The sequence below is a fragment of the Lactuca virosa genome, chromosome 7, assembly GCF_052849685.1.
Source record: "Lactuca virosa cultivar CGN04683 chromosome 7, Lactuca_virosa_CGN04683_v6, whole genome shotgun sequence".
Taxonomy (NCBI): domain Eukaryota; kingdom Viridiplantae; phylum Streptophyta; class Magnoliopsida; order Asterales; family Asteraceae; genus Lactuca; species Lactuca virosa.
Window position 1 is genome coordinate 61,103,115 of NC_136432.1, and position 20,056 is coordinate 61,123,170.

The following is a 20,056-nucleotide window of genomic DNA, read 5'->3' on the forward strand; positions in this document are numbered from 1 at the left end:
GGAAGCCACATATACACCATAACATGTGTTGGCTCGGGTAAAATTTGGGTTCTCATGAGATCATCCCATACAATATTAGCAATTTTTTTTAATTATTACTATATTTTCCTAAATTAAACTATTATTTCAAGTTTATAAATTTTTAAATTTTCCTAATCTAGCAATTTTAATTTTCCAATTTAAATCCCTTTAAAATTCCTTTTTTCGACCCCTACCCCACACTTATTTCATACAATGCCCTCATTGTATGCATTAAAATAATTAAGCACATAAAAACAGTAAAAAAAGGAGAAAAGGGAACAGACTCCCTTAGTGTAGTGGTGGCGAGATCAAATAGGGTTGATAAAAGTTGCTCCATAAATGTGCTGGAAGAATGGAAACTGGAACTGCTGGTTCTGAATTTGCCGGAAAATAAAATCAAGAACACCGACTTCTGAAATGTGGTGCAAAGAATTGCAAACTAATGCAAAGTGTAGTGTGCACGACGTGGAAGAGTGTCGACCACGTCGTGTCGTCAAGTGAGGAAAAATTTATATTGCGAATAATAGCATGGCCACGACGTGGTAATTGGTGGCCACGTCGTGGTATCGAGAATGACAGCCTCCTCTTGCGATGAAAAACTCCCATACGACATAGGAAAGTGTCAACCATGTAGTGGCAGCCGGGATGATACTTCTGCTTCGCGTCAAAATAAAACTTCATGGTGTGGGAACAACTTATCCATACCATAGGAATCAATGTATTGTAGAAACGCCACTATTCTAAATAAAAAACTCTTACAATATCGACGCGCACCCCACACTTATTAGAAGTCGTGGGTCTTGACTATAAACTTCAAACTCTCACACGGCTTTCTCTCTCGTGATAAAACAATAGTCGATCCTAGCGGCTGAACTTACTGCCAGCTTTCTAAGGGCGAAAATTCTACAAAGATCTAAAACAATCAAAGAGCATCAACTCGGAAAACAAAATTACATAAACCAAAAATAAATAAAACATCCTAATTTAAACTAAATACATACCAAAATAAAAATAAAACTAAGAATTAAAACTAAGTCTAATAAACCAAAAATAAAATAACATAAAAAGGATAACTAGGTCACTCATCATCCCCGTCGTCATGCTCATGTGTCCCCGATGTGCCTGCTCCATCATGTCGCTGCTGGTATGTTGGAGGAAAAGGGGTCGGGTAATGAAAACCGTGATGGGCAAAGAATGCAGTCATCGCATCCCCAAACCACTGCTGTCTACCCTCCACTATATCAAAGCGCTCGTCCATGTGCTGAAATATCTCGTCCATGCGCTGAAAGCCCTCGTCCATGCGCTGAGCAAGGTAACGTATATCTATCTTTGGCTCAGGTCCCTGCTGCACTCCTCGAGGAGCAGGTCTACGCCTCCCCGGTCTCTCAGGTGCTGGCTCAACTACACCCTCCTCAGTGGCCACGTCATCTGGCCGTATCCGGATAATACCATCCTCACCACGCTGAAGTACTCGCATCGACTCCATCAACTGTAAACTCATCGTCCTCATATCATAGAACACCATAGATCTCGTAATCTCCCTCGTCAATAATTGATATGATCGAGCTAAACGCGTGATGAAGTGCCCACCACAAATTGGGCTATCCTCGCGAAGCCCCCTGGCCCTCCTCCCCATGTAAGCAGCTAATGCAATTAGGAGGTTCAGGTGCCTCCCTGGTGTAATAAGGGTCCACAGGAAAAACAAATCCGTAGAAGGCACTCTCTCACTATTTTTATGATGCGTGAGAGACAGAGAAATCAAACGATGCAATAATCTGTAAGTAGTGGACCGAATCATCTTTCCCCGAGCAGTGGATGGTATGTAAACTCCCCCAGTAATCTCAGCCCAAAAAGAATTTTCGTTGTAATCATTTGGCCATTTTGTAACACAATCAGCAAGGAATGTCGGGAAGTGGACACTACTCGTCTCATCCTTAGTATATATCCCCACTCTAACGGCAAGCTCAATCGCGCTGCATTCCCTACTCATACCACCAAGTCGAAAGGAAAAAGTTGTCCTGTCATCGGGGGTCTTCCTAGGGTCATAGGAAACTGTAGAATATAACTCCAACAAAAATTCCCGATAAACAGGTTCCTCAATCCTGAACAGTCTTTCCCAACCTCGGCATACAAACAATGACACACCACTCGCGTCCAAGTAGGTGTATTGCAAAAAATTCTGGATCAGTTCGTCCAGTCCAGTCCGGGATGCCAATCCCCAGTCGAATGAAGGTGCGATGTCAATCTCTTTGGTAAGCAGTAAACTTAAGTTATTCAAATATTTGCCACGGGTTTCATTGTTAAGACTTTGTGGGAATTGCAAGAAACGATGGTCGGTTATGTCATCTGGTTGGTTTCTCCTTTGAATTCTTCAAGCCATAATCTGCAAAAAATAAGCACAACATTAACAGATTTTAACACAAAAATTTGGAGCTGGGCACGGAAACTACGATAGGCATACGTCCAGCGTACGTTGGGCGTACGTCCAGTTGCTCTAATCGATTCCCTGTTTGACTTTTGTCTAGGCCGAGATCAGTCAAAAGGTTACGCAGGTTTGAAATCATTTAAGAAGGGTGTAGTTCGAAATCAGTCAAGAAGGGGTCTTAATCAGTCTAGTCTAGTATTATTCAACACAAATTGCATGAACAATCAACACAAATCATTCTAATAAGGCATAATTGAGCACCAAACTCATGTGAAATTGACCCCAAATTGGAATATGTAAGAACCCTAGATTTCTATTTACCGAGCGAGCCTCGATGTCGGGCGAGGCCCAAACTCATGGATTGTTATGCTTAGTATGTTAGTTGTCTGCATGACTCTTGCATGTGTTATGTGTTTTATGTTTACCGAGCGAGGCTCAATGTCGGGAGAGGCCCGATGCCAAGCGGGGCCTGATGAGTATATTGTATGCTAGTTATATGTATGTGTTTTTATGATTATCGGGTGATATTGCCATATTTATACATATTTTTAGGCAATATTTGAATACATTTTGATTAATATTTTGGTTATTTGCATAGATAAGTGATACTTATAAGATGAAATTACAATTTGCAGCCAGAAGAAGTCATCTTGAAGAAAAAAGGGCTAAAAGCGACAAGAGTGGAACTTTGGAGATTAAAAGCTTAAAATATGAAGAATTCAGCTAAAAAACGTCCTCACGACGTGAGGAGTGAAGGCTCACGACGTGAGCATGGATATTCTAGAAGATAAACATCCGGAAGTAAGAATTCGTGTTGGATACAGATTGCTACCGAGCTCACGACTTGAGATACCTTGCTCACGACGTGAGTAGGGTTATTTCGGAAAAATATATATATCCTTGATCTCCACGATTTTGGGAGGTTGGCTGGATTGGAGAGAGTTTCTAGAAGACGATTTTCAGAAGTTTAGAGGCTAGAAACTTGGTAATACACCAAGGAGGAAGAAGAAGAACATACTTTACTTTTTAATTTGGTACATTACTATGTTTTTTTATTATGATGTATAATTGTTTGTTTGTTAGTATGAGTAGCTAAATCTAGCTGCTCCTGTTAGCTAGATGAAGCTGGAACTCATGAACTAGTAATTTGATTATGGATTCTTTTAGTTGGTTATTTGCTTGTGTTTGATTGTTTATACCTAGCATGTTAGAACTTGATGCTTAGGATTGCTTAAACTCATGTTCTGTGTAGTTAGTAAATATTGAATTGCATGAACTTGACACATAGTAATTTAGTGACCATTGAATTGCTAGCGCTAGGATCAAACCAATCTTAGTTAAGTAATTAAAGTATTAGTTTTGGTTGTGGTAGAGAACATATATTGTGGTTATAATATTGTGTTTACCTAATCAATCTTACATAGCTTCAATCCATTTAATAATTGATTATGTGCTAAATTATGTGTTAGTAAATTTGGACTTGAATTACTAATAAAATATTAATTGGTAACCAACGAGAATTATCCATAATTAATAGCTAAATAATGAGGGAAAGTGGATTCGAACTAACAGGAGTACTTTTCATAATTGATTGAATTAGTTGTTGATAATTTAATTTTATCTAAATTTGCAAAATTAGATATAAACCAATTTACTTTGCTAGAACTTTAGATTAATTTAATAGTGAGTAGATTAATTAATTAAAACCGTTCCCTGAGTTCGATACCCGACTTTTGTGCTATACTATTTGTGAAAGGGTACATTGCCCTGAGTTCTATGTCTAAAAAATTTTAAATTTTTAAATTTTCTAACAATTTACTTTTTCGACCCCCTACCCACACTTATTACATACAATGCCTTCATTGTATGCATAAAATAATTTAAAAACAATAAAAGGGAGAAAAAGGAACAGACTCCCCTGGGACAGTAGTGTCGAGATCGAATTCTAACGTGTGGATGACTTGTACATCTTGATTATGGACTTCTTAAATATGGAACTTGGAATTTCAATAAGTGAGATATGTGAATGTGCCGACAAAAATTGGAAACCGAAACTTCAACCTTCAACAGATGTGGTGTAGAAAAATCTTCAAAGCATACGAAATCAATGTGGGAAAGCTTACGCCACATTGCATGGTCGAGAAAACAAGTGATAAGCAACTTCATGATTTTTTCAATAAGGGCAATGTTGACCCATAAAAGAAATATGCAATAAAGGTCTTCTATATTGATGAAATTATGGACTCACGACGTGAATTTTAGGGATCACGATGTGAGGTCGATTAAAATCGAATTCTGAAAGTCATTGATAACGGACTCACGACGTGAGGAATAAGTGCTCATGTCATGAGAACTGGGCGCACAGAAAGCAGTTTCTTCAATTCTTCTTTCAATTTGTGTCTTAATAGATTAAGACCTTTCTTAAACTCTATATTTCGTGACTCTTCTCTAACTTGCTTCTCTCTCGATCAACCCCACACTTATCTAAGATTGTGGGTCTCGACTCTTGACTCTAAATATCCGGCTAAACATGAATACACACTCATATCTCTAATAATCCTTCCCGCGTTTCCTCTCACAAAATTCTGAAAATAACAACCAAAGGAAGTGAAAAAGAAACATAACAATCTCAAAATATCGTTACACAACCAAATCAAAACAAACACACTAAAAATAAACTAAAAATAAAATAAAATTAAAGGATAAAACTAATCATCATTTTCCTCGTCATGTGCTCCGCTAGTTACGGCTCCATCTCCACCCCGGTTTTGATATTCACTCCACGTAGGACATATGGGATAATGATCTCCCAAGTGAGGTGGTTGCTCAACATTCAAGTGTCTAACCAAGTTTTCCACTGTTCCCCCGATCCAATTAACACTCAAAGATAATTGATCAAAATAACCTGGCATAACTCCTCCAAAAATGGCACCTCCCATGGGTGCATTATGATGCACCGGCTGTCCTCTCTCTCCTCTTCCTCTCACATTCCTTCTCCCTCGCTGCCGCGGCTGATGTTCGGGTTGATCACGTGGCTCCGTATCGTCATCAATAGGTATGCTCCAATGTGAACCCATGTTGACTACCACACGCATGGACTCCAAATATCCCATAGAGAGGTCATCTCCTGGTTTGCGTGTCAACGTCCTCGTCAAGCGTGGCGTAATAAGGCCATAGGATCTAGCCAGGCGGGTGATAAAATGGCCCCCATTAATAGGGCTACCGGCTCGAGAAATGGCGGCCTTGCTACCTAAGTAGTTAGCCAAACGATACGGGATGTTGCAAAAGACATCCATTGTGACAATGCTCCATAGGAAAAATAAGTTCAAACTCGTAACTTTGTCCCCATGCCTCTTGTGGTTGATAGAGAAAGTAATTAACCGGTGAAGTAGTCGATGAATCGGGGATCTAATATGACTCTCCTGTGAAACACCCGAGTGAAATGCTCCATTGGCAATCGTTCCCCAAAAGTCATACCCAGATGCACCCGGCAAATATTCTCGGGCCGCAGATCTTAAGAAAAGTTTGAAAACCGGTGACCGTGTCTCATGCTCCTCATAAATACCCATTCGCCATGCAAATTCAGCAAGGCTGCATTCCCTGAACTTGCCACCGAGGCGAAAAACCAAGGCCCTCGAGTAAGATGGATCGACAGTGGCCTCTTCAAAAGAAACGGATGCGAAGAACTCAACACAAAGCTCTTGGAAAACTGGCTCACTAATGGCAAACAAATTCCTCCACCCGTTACAGGTGAAGGCAAAACCATCCATAGAAAAATTCTTTGTCAAAAATGGAGCCATCCTTTCCATTAACCCAATCTCCCCCAACCGCACCCAGTCAATTCTCGGGGATATGGCAAATTCTCTGTTGTGAAGCCATCCCAACTTGTTGGTGAAATTGGTGACCACATTTGCAGGCATGTCCACGGGAAGTTGGTACAACGGGTGGCGGGTAGACACATGCCCTTGAAATTGCTCATTAGACCTCCTGGAAGCCATTTTCTGTAAAAACAAATAAACAAGAAACACCCAACAAAATACTCAAAGCATTAGGCAAATCAGCAAAACAGAAAGGCCAAATACACAGGACTCACGTCGTGAGTTCGTAGTCTGCAGTCTAAATCGGTCATGGCAGGAACGAAATCGGACTATAAATAGCTAGTAGATTAGGAGGTAAAATTAGGTGTAGTTGTTTCAAACACATCAAAGATATCTAAACTCGAGAAGGCAATAGCCAATTTTGAGCAACAACCGGGTGAGTCGCTTTATGAGGCATGGGAGCAATATAAAGGGTTACTAAGAAACTTCCCTCAAAATGATCTTAACATACAACAAGAAGTGTCTATCTTGTATGACGGGGTGAATGTCATGACGAGGCAACTCCTTGATTCTCAAGAACCACTTACAAAGAAAAATTCGGCTGAAATTAAGGGGTTAATTGAAGAGTTCTCGAAGCATTCTCGTGAGTACCATAATCCAAGACATGATGGAGTAAAAGGAACTGGTAGTGGAACTTCTGAAGACATGGTTGCTGTTCTAGCCATGCTAAATACTATGGACTGGAGAATGACAAAGATGGACTCCTTGATTCTCAAGAACCACTTACAAAGAAAAATTCGGCTGAAATTAAGGGGTTAATTGAAGAGTTCTCGAAGCATTCTCGTGAGTACCATAATCCAAGACATGATGGAGTAAAAGGAACTGGTAGTGGAACTTCTGAAGACATGGTTGCTGTTCTAGCCATGCTAAATACTATGGACTGGAGAATGACAAAGATGGACCAGTCCATTCATGCTATTAGAGTTGGTTGTGAAATGTGAAATGGTCCGCACTTAACAAAGGATTGCCACTTGGATGATAATGGAAACAAGAAGGTTCAAATGGTTTACTAGAGTGGAGATAAGTATGACGAAAATTGGAGGAAACCAAAGAAGGAGCGGTTACCATATTAAGAATATAAGAAGCAGAAAGAAGAAAAATATAGGCAGACTGACCGAGGCTTCTACCAAAAAGAACAATCACCTCCCGAAAAAAAAAGTTGATCTTGAGTCCATGCTATAAGGGACCAACAAGCATTGCTAAGGAATCAGCAAGCGTCAATTAAAAATATCGAAGCCCAACTTGGTCAACTAACCACTTTGGTTAATGAGAAATTATCTCCACAAATTCCCGAGAAAAAGCCTCAATCACACGTAATGGTAATAGAAACTGAAGACGATACCATTTCTGAGTTCCTTGAAGCACTTGAAGTCGATCCGCATCAGACCGGAACAAAGCCAAAAAGGTCTAAACTTGAAGAAAATGAAGTTGCTGAAACTTCGAACTCACGACGTGGGCAGGGTATGATTAGAAAAATTCAGCCAATGTACAAGCTTATCGTCCACCACTTTCGTTTCCATCCCGAGCTAAGATCCATCCACTGGAGCAGGAGCATTTGAAGTTTATGCAACAAGTGAAGGGTATTCCAATAAATACTCCTTTCATTGATTCATTATCTAAAGTTCCTGAATATGCCAAGTTTTTACAAGACTTAATCGATACTCGCCATCAGCTAGAGAAGAATTCCAAGGTAATTCTTAGTGAGCAGAGTTCTAAAGTGATTATGGGAGAGTTACCAAAGAAGATGGGAGATCCTGGACGCCTCACTCTTCCATGTGAGTTTGGGAATAATTTGAAGACTTATGCTTTAGTTGATTCTGGAGCTAGCATAAATCTAATGCCTTACTCGTTCTATCAAAAGCTAAATCTTCCGGATTTGAAGGCTACAAGAATGACAATTCACATGGCCAATCGTTCAGTGACACATCCTAGGGGTATTCTGGAAGGTATTTTGGTAAAAATTGGAAAATTTGTTTTTCCAATTGACTTTGTCGTTATAGATATGAAGGAAGATACCAATGTCCCAATCATTTTTGGTCGCTCGTTGTTAAACACTGTAGAGCCTTGGTGGACATTCGCGAGTCCAAACTTACTTTGAAAGTTGGAGATGATGAAGCTACTTTTGGAATAGAAGATGGTTTTCAAGGCAATAAAGTTCAAGGTGAAGTATTCAACATAGATGAAGATAATGAACTTGAAGAATTGGAAAAGCTTATGGAAGAAGAAATTCAACAAGTGGAAAGCACAAAGCCACGATGCAATTCCTATGGTTTTTGAAGTAATTGCTTATAAAACTTCAACTTCTTGGGTGAACGAGGAAGATGAAGAAGACTTAGTATCCAGTGATGAGGAAGAAATTTCTTCAAAATGTTCAATTGTGGATAAGAATGATATACATTTAGAGCTCAAGGATGAAGGAAAAGAAGGACATAAATTAGTAGGGAATAAAGGAGTTAAACGAAAGCTTGAAGACAATAATGAGAAGGGTAAGAAAGAAAACTCTAAAAAGGCATATCTTAGGTACTGTTTGTTTTTCTTAAAAAAACTTCTTCAAAACTCTTATTGTTGCGCGGCGCAGCACACACGCAACACTTTTTGTCCCGCAGCAGTTTGTTTTTCGGAAGTCTTCGGGGCTTAAAACCTCTGCCCGTGTACTTCTTGGTGAAGCACTTGTTGTACCTCTTCCCACCTCTTCCCACCCCTTCAAACCTAAACCTAAAAAAAATCCAATCCCAAAAAACAATCGGCCCTTTTTTTTCCAAAAATCTAACAACGATGTGTGTTGTTTTTTAAATAAGTGTCCATGAAGTATATTTAATATTACGTTTATGGTCCTTTACTTATATACTATATTCTATTTTCATCCCTTTAACATTTAATACATTAAATTTATATCCCTTTAACTGTTTTCTCCTATTTGATTTACATAAGTTAATTCATTTTAATGTTGTTTTTTAAATTAGTTTATTTTAAATTTTTAATGTCTGCAGCAGTTTGCAGATGTTAACAAAAACAAACACGCTTCTTATTACAGCCTGCAGCCGTTTGGTCCACCTCTTCTGCTACAGAGGTTTGCAGAGGTGGTCCGCGGACTTTTTGAATTTTTGCTTTGGAAAAACAAATAGCACCTTAGACAAGTTCAAGCTTACAAAATACGGTGGAAGGAGCAGAAAGTACAATTGGTGATGGAGACTCCGACAAATTCAACGTGAGGCGGCACGGAGTCCCGCTCATGACTCCAATAAAAAGCAGCGCTTCTCGGGAGGCAACCCGAGCTTGGTTTGCGATTTCTTTTCGTTTTTGCATTTAGTTTAGTTTTTGCATTCTTAGTTGATTTTTAGGATAATCTATCATCTAATCATCTTAATTATTTTAAACATGGTAAAAATCAAGTGTGGGGTCCTTTAAAGTTAAGTGGTGACATAAATTAAAGTTTTTATAGTAAAATGGACATTTTATATGAAAAATCTCGACACCATCTTGTGGCCCAAAAGCCCACCTTGTGGTATTTTTAATTAGTCCGTTTATTTTTAGCCCGGTAGCGACCTCACGACGTAAGCCCTGACGCTCACGACGTGAGCTTTAGTATAATACGGGGGGGACCAGATTTGTGCCCTCATTCTTGGACCACACTTTCCACTCAACCTATCGCACACGAACGGAACAACTCAAGCCACCACTTCAATTTTGCCGAGAATAGCCTCTTTTGTCTCTTAATTGTGTTCATTCTCCACTATTGGTAAGTTTTCTTCCTCTAATTTCTAGTAATTTCTTAAATATTAGAGTTAGGGTTTATAATGTGGTTGAATGTCGAAATAGATGCCCCTAAATATGTGATTTCCCTGCTGCATGTTGCTTAAATGTACTTAGAATCGACTTATTAGTAAACCCCAGCAGTAATTAAAGTCTGATTTCGTTCCTGCCATGACTGATTTAGACTGCAGACTAAGAGGACCTTTATTGCATTTTTCTTTTATGGGTCACTATTGCCCTTATTGGAAATATTATGAAGCTGCTAATGACTCATTTTTTCGACCATGCAATGTGGCGTACGCTTTCCCACATTGTCCTATTATACTTTGAAGATTTTTCTACACCACATCTATTGAAGATTGAAGTCTCGGTTGCAAATTTTTGTCGGCACATTCACATATCTCACTTATTGAAGATCCAAGTTCCATATTAGAAGAAGTCCATAATCAAGATGTACAAGTTATCCACACGTTTAGAACTCGATCTCGCCACTGCTACCCCAGGGGAGTCTGTTCCTTTTTCTCCCTTTTATTGTTTTTAAATTATTTTATGCATTCAATGAGGGCATTGTATGTAATAAATGTGGGGTAGGGGTCGAAAAAGTAAATTGCTAGGAAATTTAAAACATTTTAGACATAGATTTGGAATAATAATCTAAAAATTGAATCTAATAATAATGGTTTAAACTTAAGTTGCTAGTGTTATGTGGGATGATCCGATGAGAACTTAAATGTTTAGCTGAGCTAACATATGTTATAGTATATTTGTGGCTTCCCAAGTTCTAGTGAAAAGTCATTAAATATGAAAGGTAATCTGGTAGTTTATATGGCATAATATGTTTTGCAGCCTAAACTTGAAATCTATCCAGGAGAGCTTTTGTAGTCATTGCACTTAGACTAATATCTCTAACTAATAAAGCTTGAAGTTAAGCTCCCTTGCTTAAGCATGTAGGATTTAAGCGGAAAAAGTGAGAAATTACAAAAAAAAAAAAAAAAAAAAAAAAAAAAAAAAAAAAAAGATAAATTACTGAAAAGTTGAAGAATTTTGGAGCTATCAAGTATGAAGATCAAAAGATCAAAAATTCTGAAGAATCAAAAATTGAAGATACCAAAAATCAAACAAAAAGGTCGTGAATTCAAAGAAATCAAAAAACAATTATTCAAAGAAGTAAAGAATTCCAAGAGCTCCATTGTGGTATCTAAAGTTGTAATTTCTAAATTATGTATGCTTGGGTAGCTTAACCAAAAATACATTGAGATAAGAAAGATTCCTGAGAATTGATTCAAAGGATTGCAGAAATGAGTGTCGTATAAGCTAAGGGGTGAATGTTCATAAGGATTGTGAGTATTTAGGATTGGGAAGTTATTAGGAAATTTAGACACAAATATGCGCATTGAGGTCTTGGTATAATGGCTGAGTTTAAAATTGATTGTTCTATGTGATGCTAGTGATGAAGGTTTGAATTTAAAATAATTAGATTTGCTTGAGGGCAAGCAAAAGATAAGTGTGGGGTATTTGATATTGTCATATTTATACATATTTTTAGGCAATATTTGAATACATTTTGATTAATATTTTGGTTATTTGCATAGATAAGTGGTACTTATAAGATGAAATTACAATTTGCAGCCAGAAGAAGTCATCTTGAAGAAAAAAGGGCTAAAAGCGACAAGAGTGGAACTTTGGAGGTTAAAAGCTTAAAAGATCAAGAATTCAGCTAAAAAACGTCCTCACGACGTGAGGAGTGAAGGCTCACGACGTGAGCATGGATATTCTAGAAGATAAACATTCGGAAGTAAGAATTCGTGTTGGATACGGATTGCTACCGAGCTCACGACGTGAGATACCTTGCTCACGACGTGAGTAGGGTTATATATATATATATATATATATATATATATATATATATATATATATATATATATCCTTGATGTCCACGATTTTGGGAGGTTGGCTGGATTGGTGAGAGTTTCCAGAAGACGATTTTCAGAAGTTTAGAGGCTAGAAACTTGGTAATACACCAAGGAGGAAGAAGAAGAACATACTTTACTTTTTGATTTGGTACAGTACTATGTTTTTTATTATGAAGTATAATTGTTTGTTTGTTAGTATGAGTAGCTAAATCTAGCTGCTCCTGTTAGCTAGGAAGCTGGAACTCATGAACTATTAATTTGATTATGGATTCTTTTAGTTGGTTATTTGCTTGTGTTTGATTGTTTATACCTAGCATGTTGGAACTTGATACTTAGGATTGCTTAAACTCATGTTCTGTGTAGTTAGTGAATATTGAATTGCATGAACTTGACACATGGTAATTTAGTGACCATTGAATTGCTAGAGCTAGGATCAAACCAATCTTAGTTAAGTAATCAAAGTATTAGTTTTGGCTGTGCTAGAAAACATATATTGTGATTATAATATTGTGTTTACCTCATCAATCTTACATAGCTCTAATCCATTTAATAATTGATTATGTGTTAAATTATGTGTGACTATGCATAGATCTACATGAATTAATTCAACATTAGTAAATTTTGACTTGAATTGCAAATAAAATATTAATTGGTAACCAACGAGAATTATCCATAATTAATAGCTAAATAATGAGGGAAAGTGGATTCGAACTAACAGGAGTGCTAAAATATTAATTGGTAACCAACGAGAATTATCCATAATTGATTGAATTAGTTGTTGATAATTTAAGTTTATCTAAACTTGCAAAATTAGATATAAACCAATTTACTTTGCTAGAATTTTAGGTTAATTTAATAGTGAGTAGATTAATTAATTAAAACCGTTTCCTGAGTTCGATACCCGACTTTTGTGCTATACTATTTGCGAAGGGGTACACTGCCCTGGGTCGAATAGCTAGTAGATTAGGAGGTAAAATTAGGTGTAGTTGTTGCAGACGCATCATCGGGTACGACCCGATGTCGGGCGGGGCCCGATGACTGGTATGTACGCTATTTATCTCTGTGATTATAGCATGTGTTATGTTTATGTGTTTATATGTTTATATGTTTATATGTATATCGGGCGGAGCCTGATGACTGACAGATCTGTCTACCAAGCGGGGCTCGATGCCGGGTGGGGCACGATACCGGACGGGGTCCGATGTCAGGTGGGGCCCGATGACGGATGGGGCCCAGGATATGTTGATATGTATGATATGTGGTATTCAGGGAAACTTACTAAGCTTTGTGCTTACGGTTTTCAATTTATGTTTCAGGTACTTCGGTTTTCAAATGAGGGAGCTCGAGATGATTGCAGAGCACACACCAAATGTTTCTGCATTCTATGATTTACTCTGATTGAGATGATATTTGATACACTTATTTTATTGGGATTGTATAGATGATATTTTGGAATACCGATTTTATTAAATTAGAAACGAAATTTTTGGGTCTTTTTTTTGGGACGTTACATAACTATAGCATGGTTTGATGTTTTGTTAATTTAAAAATGAAAAATTTTATGGTCTTATTTTTGGGACGTTACAACTTCGGTGTTTTAAATGCGAAAACCTCAAAGACCATTGGAAGTGATGTTTTTGGCTTGGTACGCTTGACTTGTTTTCTTGTATGAATTTCTTCTTCCATTAATTTTTCTAACTCTTCAAGCTCATTATCTTCATCAATATAGAACACTTCGTTTTGAGCCTTATCCTTTTCGAATCCTTCTTCTACTCTGAATGTTATTTCTTCTTTTCCCACTCGCAACGTGAGTTTTGATTCACGAACATCCACCAAGGCTCGTGCGGTATTAAGTAAAGGTCAACCAAGGATAATAGGTACATCATCATCCTCTTATATATCTACCACCACAAAATCAATTGGAAAAACAAATTTCCCAATTTTTACTAATATATCTTCAATTATGGCTCGACGATGCGTCACAGAACGATTTGTTATATGAATTGTCATCCTTGTGGTCTTCAATTCTGGAAGGTTAAGCTTTTGTTAAACGAATATAGCATCAAATTAATACTTACTCCAGAATCGGCTGACACGAATGTTTTTGTCTTATTTCCAAACTCACAAAGTAGTGTAAGGCGTCTGGGATCTACCATTTTCTTTGGTATTCCTTCCATAATCACCATTGAACTTTGTTCACTAAGAACTACCTTAGATGTCTTCTCTAATTGTTGGCGAGTGTCAAGTAAATCTTGAAGGAATTTTGCATATTCGGGAACTTTAGCTAAGGATTCAATAAATGGGGTATTGATTGGAATACCCTTGACTTGATTCATAAACTTTTTATGTTCTTGTTCCAATGAATGCACTCTAGCTCGAGAAGGAAAAGGTAACGGAGGTTGATACGCTTTAACAAAAGAAGAATTTTTCTGCCCAGACTGATCCCACGTCGTGAGGATTAGTTCCTCATGTCGTGAGAACAGTGTTTCAGCACCATTTTTTTCTTCGATTTTATTTTGCATTGGCATTGACTCGGGCTGCTTTGTGTTTTCTTCTAATGATTCCAAGAACTCGGAAATGGTGTCTTCTACAGTGGATATGGCCATGACATGGGGATGCATCTTTTGATCGGGAATTTTAGGTGGCAATCTTTCGTTAACTAGTGTAGTCAAATGCCCGAGTTGAGTCTGAATATCTTTGATGGAAGCTTGTTGGTTTCTAATGGTAGCATCAGCTTCATCATGGCGTTTTTCAGAAGCTTCCAGAAACCTATTAAGTATTGACTTTAAATCCACCTTCTTCTCGGGTTGTGGTTATTCTTTTTGGTAGTAGCCTCGTCCGGTTTGCCGATATTTTTCTTCTTTTTGCTTCTTGTACTCTTCATATGACAACCATTATTTCTTTGGCTTCCTCCAATCTTCATCGAATTGATTTCCACTTGAGTAACTAACTTGGGCTTTTCTATTCCCATTTTCATCCAAAAGGCAATCCTTAGTCAAATGTGGCTCATTGCAATTTTCACAACCTACACGTATTGCATGTATGGATTGGTTCATCTTTGTCATTCTACGATCCATGTTACTCAACATTGCTAAGACCGCCGCCATGTCTTTCCGAAGCACCATGTTCGATTCCCTTTACTATGTCTTGTTTAAGGTTATGATATTCTCTTGAATGCTTGGAAAATTCTTCAATCGGCTCTTTAATTTTAGCGGGATTCTTCTTTGTTAATGGTCCTTGAGAATCAAAGAGTTGCCTAGTTGTAACGTTTACCCCATCGTAAAAGATAGAAACTTCTTGTTGCTCGTTGAGATCATTTTGTGGAAAATTTCTTAATAACCCCTTATATCTCTCCCATGCTTCATACAATGATTCCCCCACTTGTTGCTCGAAATTTGCAATAGCCTTTTTGAGTTTCGCAACCTTTGATGGTGGGCAAAATTGTTGGATGAACTCTTCACGCATTTGTGCCCATGTGGTAATTGCACCCGGTGGAAGTGCCTTTAACCAATCTTTAGTCGCTCCTTTGAATGTGACCGAAAGCATTCTCAACAACACCGTCTCTCATGGAATGTTTGGAATATTGAAATAGTCGCCAATATCATTGACTTCATCGAGGTGTTTATATGCATCTTCATTATCTTTCTCGTAGAATGGAATATCTTTTAGCGCGTAAAGGATGTGTCCTTTTAGCTCAAAACTGGTTGTGACGGGAATTTTGGGTTGCACTAGGCCGGAACCAGTGTCCTCACAAATTCTCTTCTTGTATTCCTCCATAGTCATGTCGACAATGTTAGCCATCTCGTCTTCACATTCGGATTCGCTCTTTTTTTCACATTCTGTTTCGGGTTCGTAACCAGCTTCTTTCTTGGTAGGAGTCCTCTCAAATCTCTCAAACTTGCTCTTGTTTTTCGGCTTCTTTTTAAGAAAAGCTGACTCAAGATCTTCAAATGTTGGTGTTAATGGTGTCCTCGATCCACGGGTCATATACTACTGAACCAAAACGAAACTAAAACGTAAAAATGAACTAAAACTAGAAATGAAAAACCTACTATTTGATTACCACGACGGCGCCATTATCGCCACCTCGTGGTAAATCAAATAAAGACGTAAAAACGAAAAAAAAATAGTGAAATTCACCGTGCTCACGTCATAAGAATTGAATGCTCACGTAGTGAGTTCAGCATATTCATAAAATTTTAATTTTTTTTTTTTTTTTTTGCATAAAATTAACTTTTTGAGATTTTTACCCCATAAAAATGATCGATTAAACTAAAGCAATTAAATTAACAACTAAAATAGTCATTCCCCCGGCAACGGCGCCATGTTTGTACGTAGATTTGGTCCCTTCCAAAACTGAAATGACTAAATTACCCTTATTATATTTATTTTGATTCTTTTCCACCTAATCCTATCATATTTGATTCTTCATCGTCTCCTTTTGTATTCTTTAATGAATCATCAATAATCGGCTTCACCATAACTTTTAACACGATAATCAGGTAGAGGTGGCAGTGGGCGAGGGCGAGGGCGAGGGGTGCTGATACCTATGGTTTTGGTGTTCTATAATTCAAGGAGCGCTTATTTGGTGTAAACGCCGGCTTCTGGCTATACATTGGAAGGAAGAGATGTCACGGAACTTCTATCTTTCACAAAAGTTAGTTTGTGAGTTGACGATGATGACAGAGGTGAAGGTTTTTGATAAACGGGAAGAAGAAAATTTATTTAATAGCAAAAAATTACTACAATTATGAGAATTGTGAGTTGGATGGTTCAATTATCTGAACCTTGAACGGTCTCCCAGTGTTCAACAAAAGGGTTTTCGACTTCAAGCTCCACTGGTGAGTCCAACTTCTTCTTTGACTTCTTTCTTACAGCTTCTGTGTTTCGCGAGGCTTTAGATGACGACACCCAGATGTAATGAACATTTTTTTTCAGGAAATGTATACATTCATGTAAATTAGGTCGTGTGATTTCTTTCTTTACATAATCGATTGGTTAATGAGTTGTATATAGAGATACCCAAATGAAATTGAAAAGAATTTTCAAGAAATCTAGATACTAGTCATTACTTACAATTTGGGTTTTTGTTTCTTTAAACCCGATTGTGTGGGGTTTTGTTTTCATCCGTATCGTTTGGGGATAAATACATCCAAAGCGTTTGTCTCTTTGTTTCTTGTTTTATCCCTACCTCTGTTTTTTTAAATGCAAACACACACACACACACTCATATTCACTTTCTAGGTTTTTTTTTAGTGTTCCAGATTCGGTTTTGATTATTTTGTTTGTTAAGTTCCAGAAATTGTTTCCCATTTACGAGTGTGTTTCTTTTGTGTATGTGTTTGTGTGTTTTTAAGAACCATAAAAAATTTGGAATGTATATGTATGTGTTCTTGGAGTGTGTATGTATGTGTTATTGGTGCTATGGAGTTTTTAGGTGAGAGAGAGAGAGAGAGAGAGAGAGAGAGAGAGAGAGAGAGAGAGAGGGAGAGGTGGTTGGTCCCTCCTATTTTTTAATTATTAAAAAATTAGATAAATATTAAATTTAAAAAAAATGAAAGAAAAATGGAAAATAAATACCACAAGGGTATTACAGTCATTTCAATATTCGGAATGACCAAAAACTCAATGAAACTAGCTCAAAAGGACCACGAAACCAAAAAAAATCGAGGTTTGGACTAAACCTCGGAAAAAATGCATACCACAGGGGCCATTTTTGCAATTTTGTCTTACTAAAAAATAATCTAAAAACAAGCAATAAATAACTATGAACCATAAAGAAAGCTTAAAGTTAAATGATAAACATTGGCTATGCACAATAGACAAAATAAGGAGCTTACCGAGTTGGTTTTCTCAACCTCTGAAATGAGTGAAGTCCTTAAGTCCAATGAGTCACCATCAGCAATTTCATAATCTTCTTCAGGAGAACCAACTGCTGAACAATTAAGGCAATTACAATCAAACTACACATTATAATTCGATCCATAAATAAGGCAGCTTGAATTATAATTTTGATGAAAAGGATTCAAAAAATGTTATTTGCACAAAGAAAGGATGTTTGCAACCTGTTAGGGATGAGCATATGGACCGGGGAACCGGCCGGAACCGGTACCGGAACCGGAACCCGATGGAACCGGTCGGGCCGGGACCGATACTATAATTTCGTAAATTTTTGGAATCGGGACCCGGTAAGAACCGGTTGTTGGAACTGGCCCAAAACCAGGAACCAGACCGGACAACTCACTCAAATTTTGAAAGTTGCATAACTCACTCAATTTAACTTTTTTTGACCTGAATCTTTTTCCTACATGTAGATTATGATTTGTAGTTAAGTTTAGACTATAAAAACGTTTGATTTGGTTAAAAAATGAATGAGTTACAAGCTCCGCAATGAAGGGTGTCAAATCAGAATTTTTTTTATGTTTCAGCAATTAAATGTAATCTGACTTTGTTGTTCAAATGGGCATAACTCACTCAATTTAACTTTTTTTTACCTGAATCTTTTTCATACATGTAGATTAGGATTTGTAGTTAAGTTTAGACTATAAAAACGTTGGATTTGGTTAAAAATTGAATGAGTTACAAGCTCCGCAAGAAAGCGTGTCAAATCAAACCGGTTCCAAAATCGAAAACCCGGCAAAAACCGGACCCGGACCCGAAACCGGTAGAACCGCCGGGCGGTTCGGTTCTTGATTTTGGCCGAAGCCGGGTCCGGGTCCGGCCGGTTCGGTCCGTTTGCTCATGCCTACAACCTGTTATTCTTGCATGCATACATGGCGTAAAGATGAGAAAGGTAGTGCAAAATAACTTTTCAGTCACATTTATTAAAATTCAAAGTATTACAAAATACAAACAAAAAATAAATTCATAGGAGCAAATAGAACAAAGGGTTAAACACTTAAATGCAAGAACTAGCAGTGTACTTTCATTGATTTGTTTATTATAACATCCCAATTTCATTTATTTATGTTATTTTATAGTATCCACCATTTATAGCAATGTCATCCTAAATTAGTAGATTTTTCAATGTATAATGGCTTAATAAGAAAAAATAATAATAACTTGAATGTACAATGCAAATTATGCAAATATTGGGTAAATTTTTCAAAGTACAATGCCTTGATAAGAAAAAATGAATTTGAGGTACAATGTTGTAATAGAAAGAAATATAATTAAGATGCTATAGAATACAAAATACAAATAAGTGAAAGTATGTTGGTATTCCTTGCATGTAGCCCTAGAACATTAGATGAATATCTATGTTTTAGATCTTCAATGTTTGGATCATATAAACCACAAAAAAGGGACAGTGAGATAGAAGTTGCAATAATCAGTTTTGTGTTTTTGACAAAGCTTATTCAGATTCTTATTTTCTAGTTACATATGGTAAAAAATAATCCTATTCATTTGTAAGTGCTTGACAAAAACTGATTATGAATTGTGATGCTGGTTTTCTTATTCCTTGGGGTCAGATTTGGAGAAAATATTTCTATAAGAAAACTGATTGATTGACATAAATGTATTTACTAACTTTAACCGACTTCAATCAACTTTGAAGAACTCACTCAGAAAAAAACATCCAAACGACCCCATAAATGTAAATCGGAAGTCGTAACAAACTCAAATTGTGAATGTGAGTGTGTGAAATGAATCTAATTCTTCTTGATTTTAGAATAGACGTATCACAAAATACAAATTGACAGAGATTCAACATCAGCTAAACAACCCTAACGGTGTTTCTAGTCACTGAACAGCTTGCCAGCTCAAATTGCTACTGTATCAGGGGTAGGGGTTTGAATCGTTTGAAAGCATTAATGAACAATACCTTCTCGATAGAAAGATACTTTATGGATACTCAAAAAATGTACAAATTCAAATTATTCTACAAGAAGCGCAGAACTCACCTTCAGGCACAGTTTCAGGTACAGTTTCCATAGCGGAAAGACCATCGGCAGCGTCGGCCAATACCTGCAAGTCCATTTGAGTGAGATTTTACGGTGGCCGGAAGGATATACGACGAGGAATGACTTCTCTTGTCAAAACTCACAACCCCATTTTATCATTAA

The 20,056-nt window shown here is 37.3% G+C and overlaps 1 protein-coding gene and 2 non-coding genes across 6 annotated transcripts; 1 reads left to right on the forward strand and 2 right to left on the reverse strand.

Annotated features, from left to right (window-relative positions):
* Window positions 1-958: 958 nt before the first annotated feature.
* Window positions 959-20,051, reverse strand: LOC145127891 (uncharacterized). Of its 4 annotated transcripts, none has more exons than XR_013716508.1 (3): window positions 19,895-20,051; window positions 17,831-17,922; window positions 959-2,404 (listed from the first exon to the last, which is right to left on the reverse strand). XR_013716508.1 is itself a non-coding variant. In XM_079063023.1 (3 exons), exons 1-3 carry the CDS (start codon window positions 19,968-19,970, stop codon window positions 5,155-5,157), a joined length of 1,461 nt encoding a protein of 486 aa, XP_078919149.1. In that variant the 5' UTR covers window positions 19,971-20,051; the 3' UTR covers window positions 5,030-5,154. The 4 variants fall into 4 exon arrangements, 2 of the variants coding, with proteins under 2 accessions (XP_078919149.1, XP_078919148.1); XR_013716509.1 differs by having other exon boundaries at window positions 17,831-17,925; XM_079063023.1 differs by lacking the exon at window positions 959-2,404 and adding an exon at window positions 5,030-6,447.
* LOC145128090 (small nucleolar RNA R71) lies at window positions 6,661-6,767 on the reverse strand. The gene has a single exon (XR_013716692.1). It is a non-coding gene; the product is annotated as a small nucleolar RNA R71 (small nucleolar RNA).
* On the forward strand, window positions 15,301-15,407 carry LOC145127972 (small nucleolar RNA R71). The gene has a single exon (XR_013716575.1). It is a non-coding gene; the product is annotated as a small nucleolar RNA R71 (small nucleolar RNA).
* Window positions 20,052-20,056: the final 5 nt, after the last annotated feature.

Excerpts from the sequence above, each read along its gene's own strand:
- LOC145127891 (XM_079063022.1), bottom strand. The coding sequence starts at position 19,970 with ATGGACTTGCAGGTATTGGCCGACGCTGCCGATGGTCTTTCCGCTATG. Across the intron at positions 17,926-19,894 it reads ACCTGAAACTGTGCCTGAAG|CAGTTGGTTCTCCTGAAGAA; the intron begins GTGAGTTCTGCG and ends TTAATTGTTCAG. Across the intron at positions 6,448-17,830 it reads AGGTTGAGAAAACCAACTCG|AAAATGGCTTCCAGGAGGTC; the intron begins GTAAGCTCCTTA and ends TTGTTTTTACAG.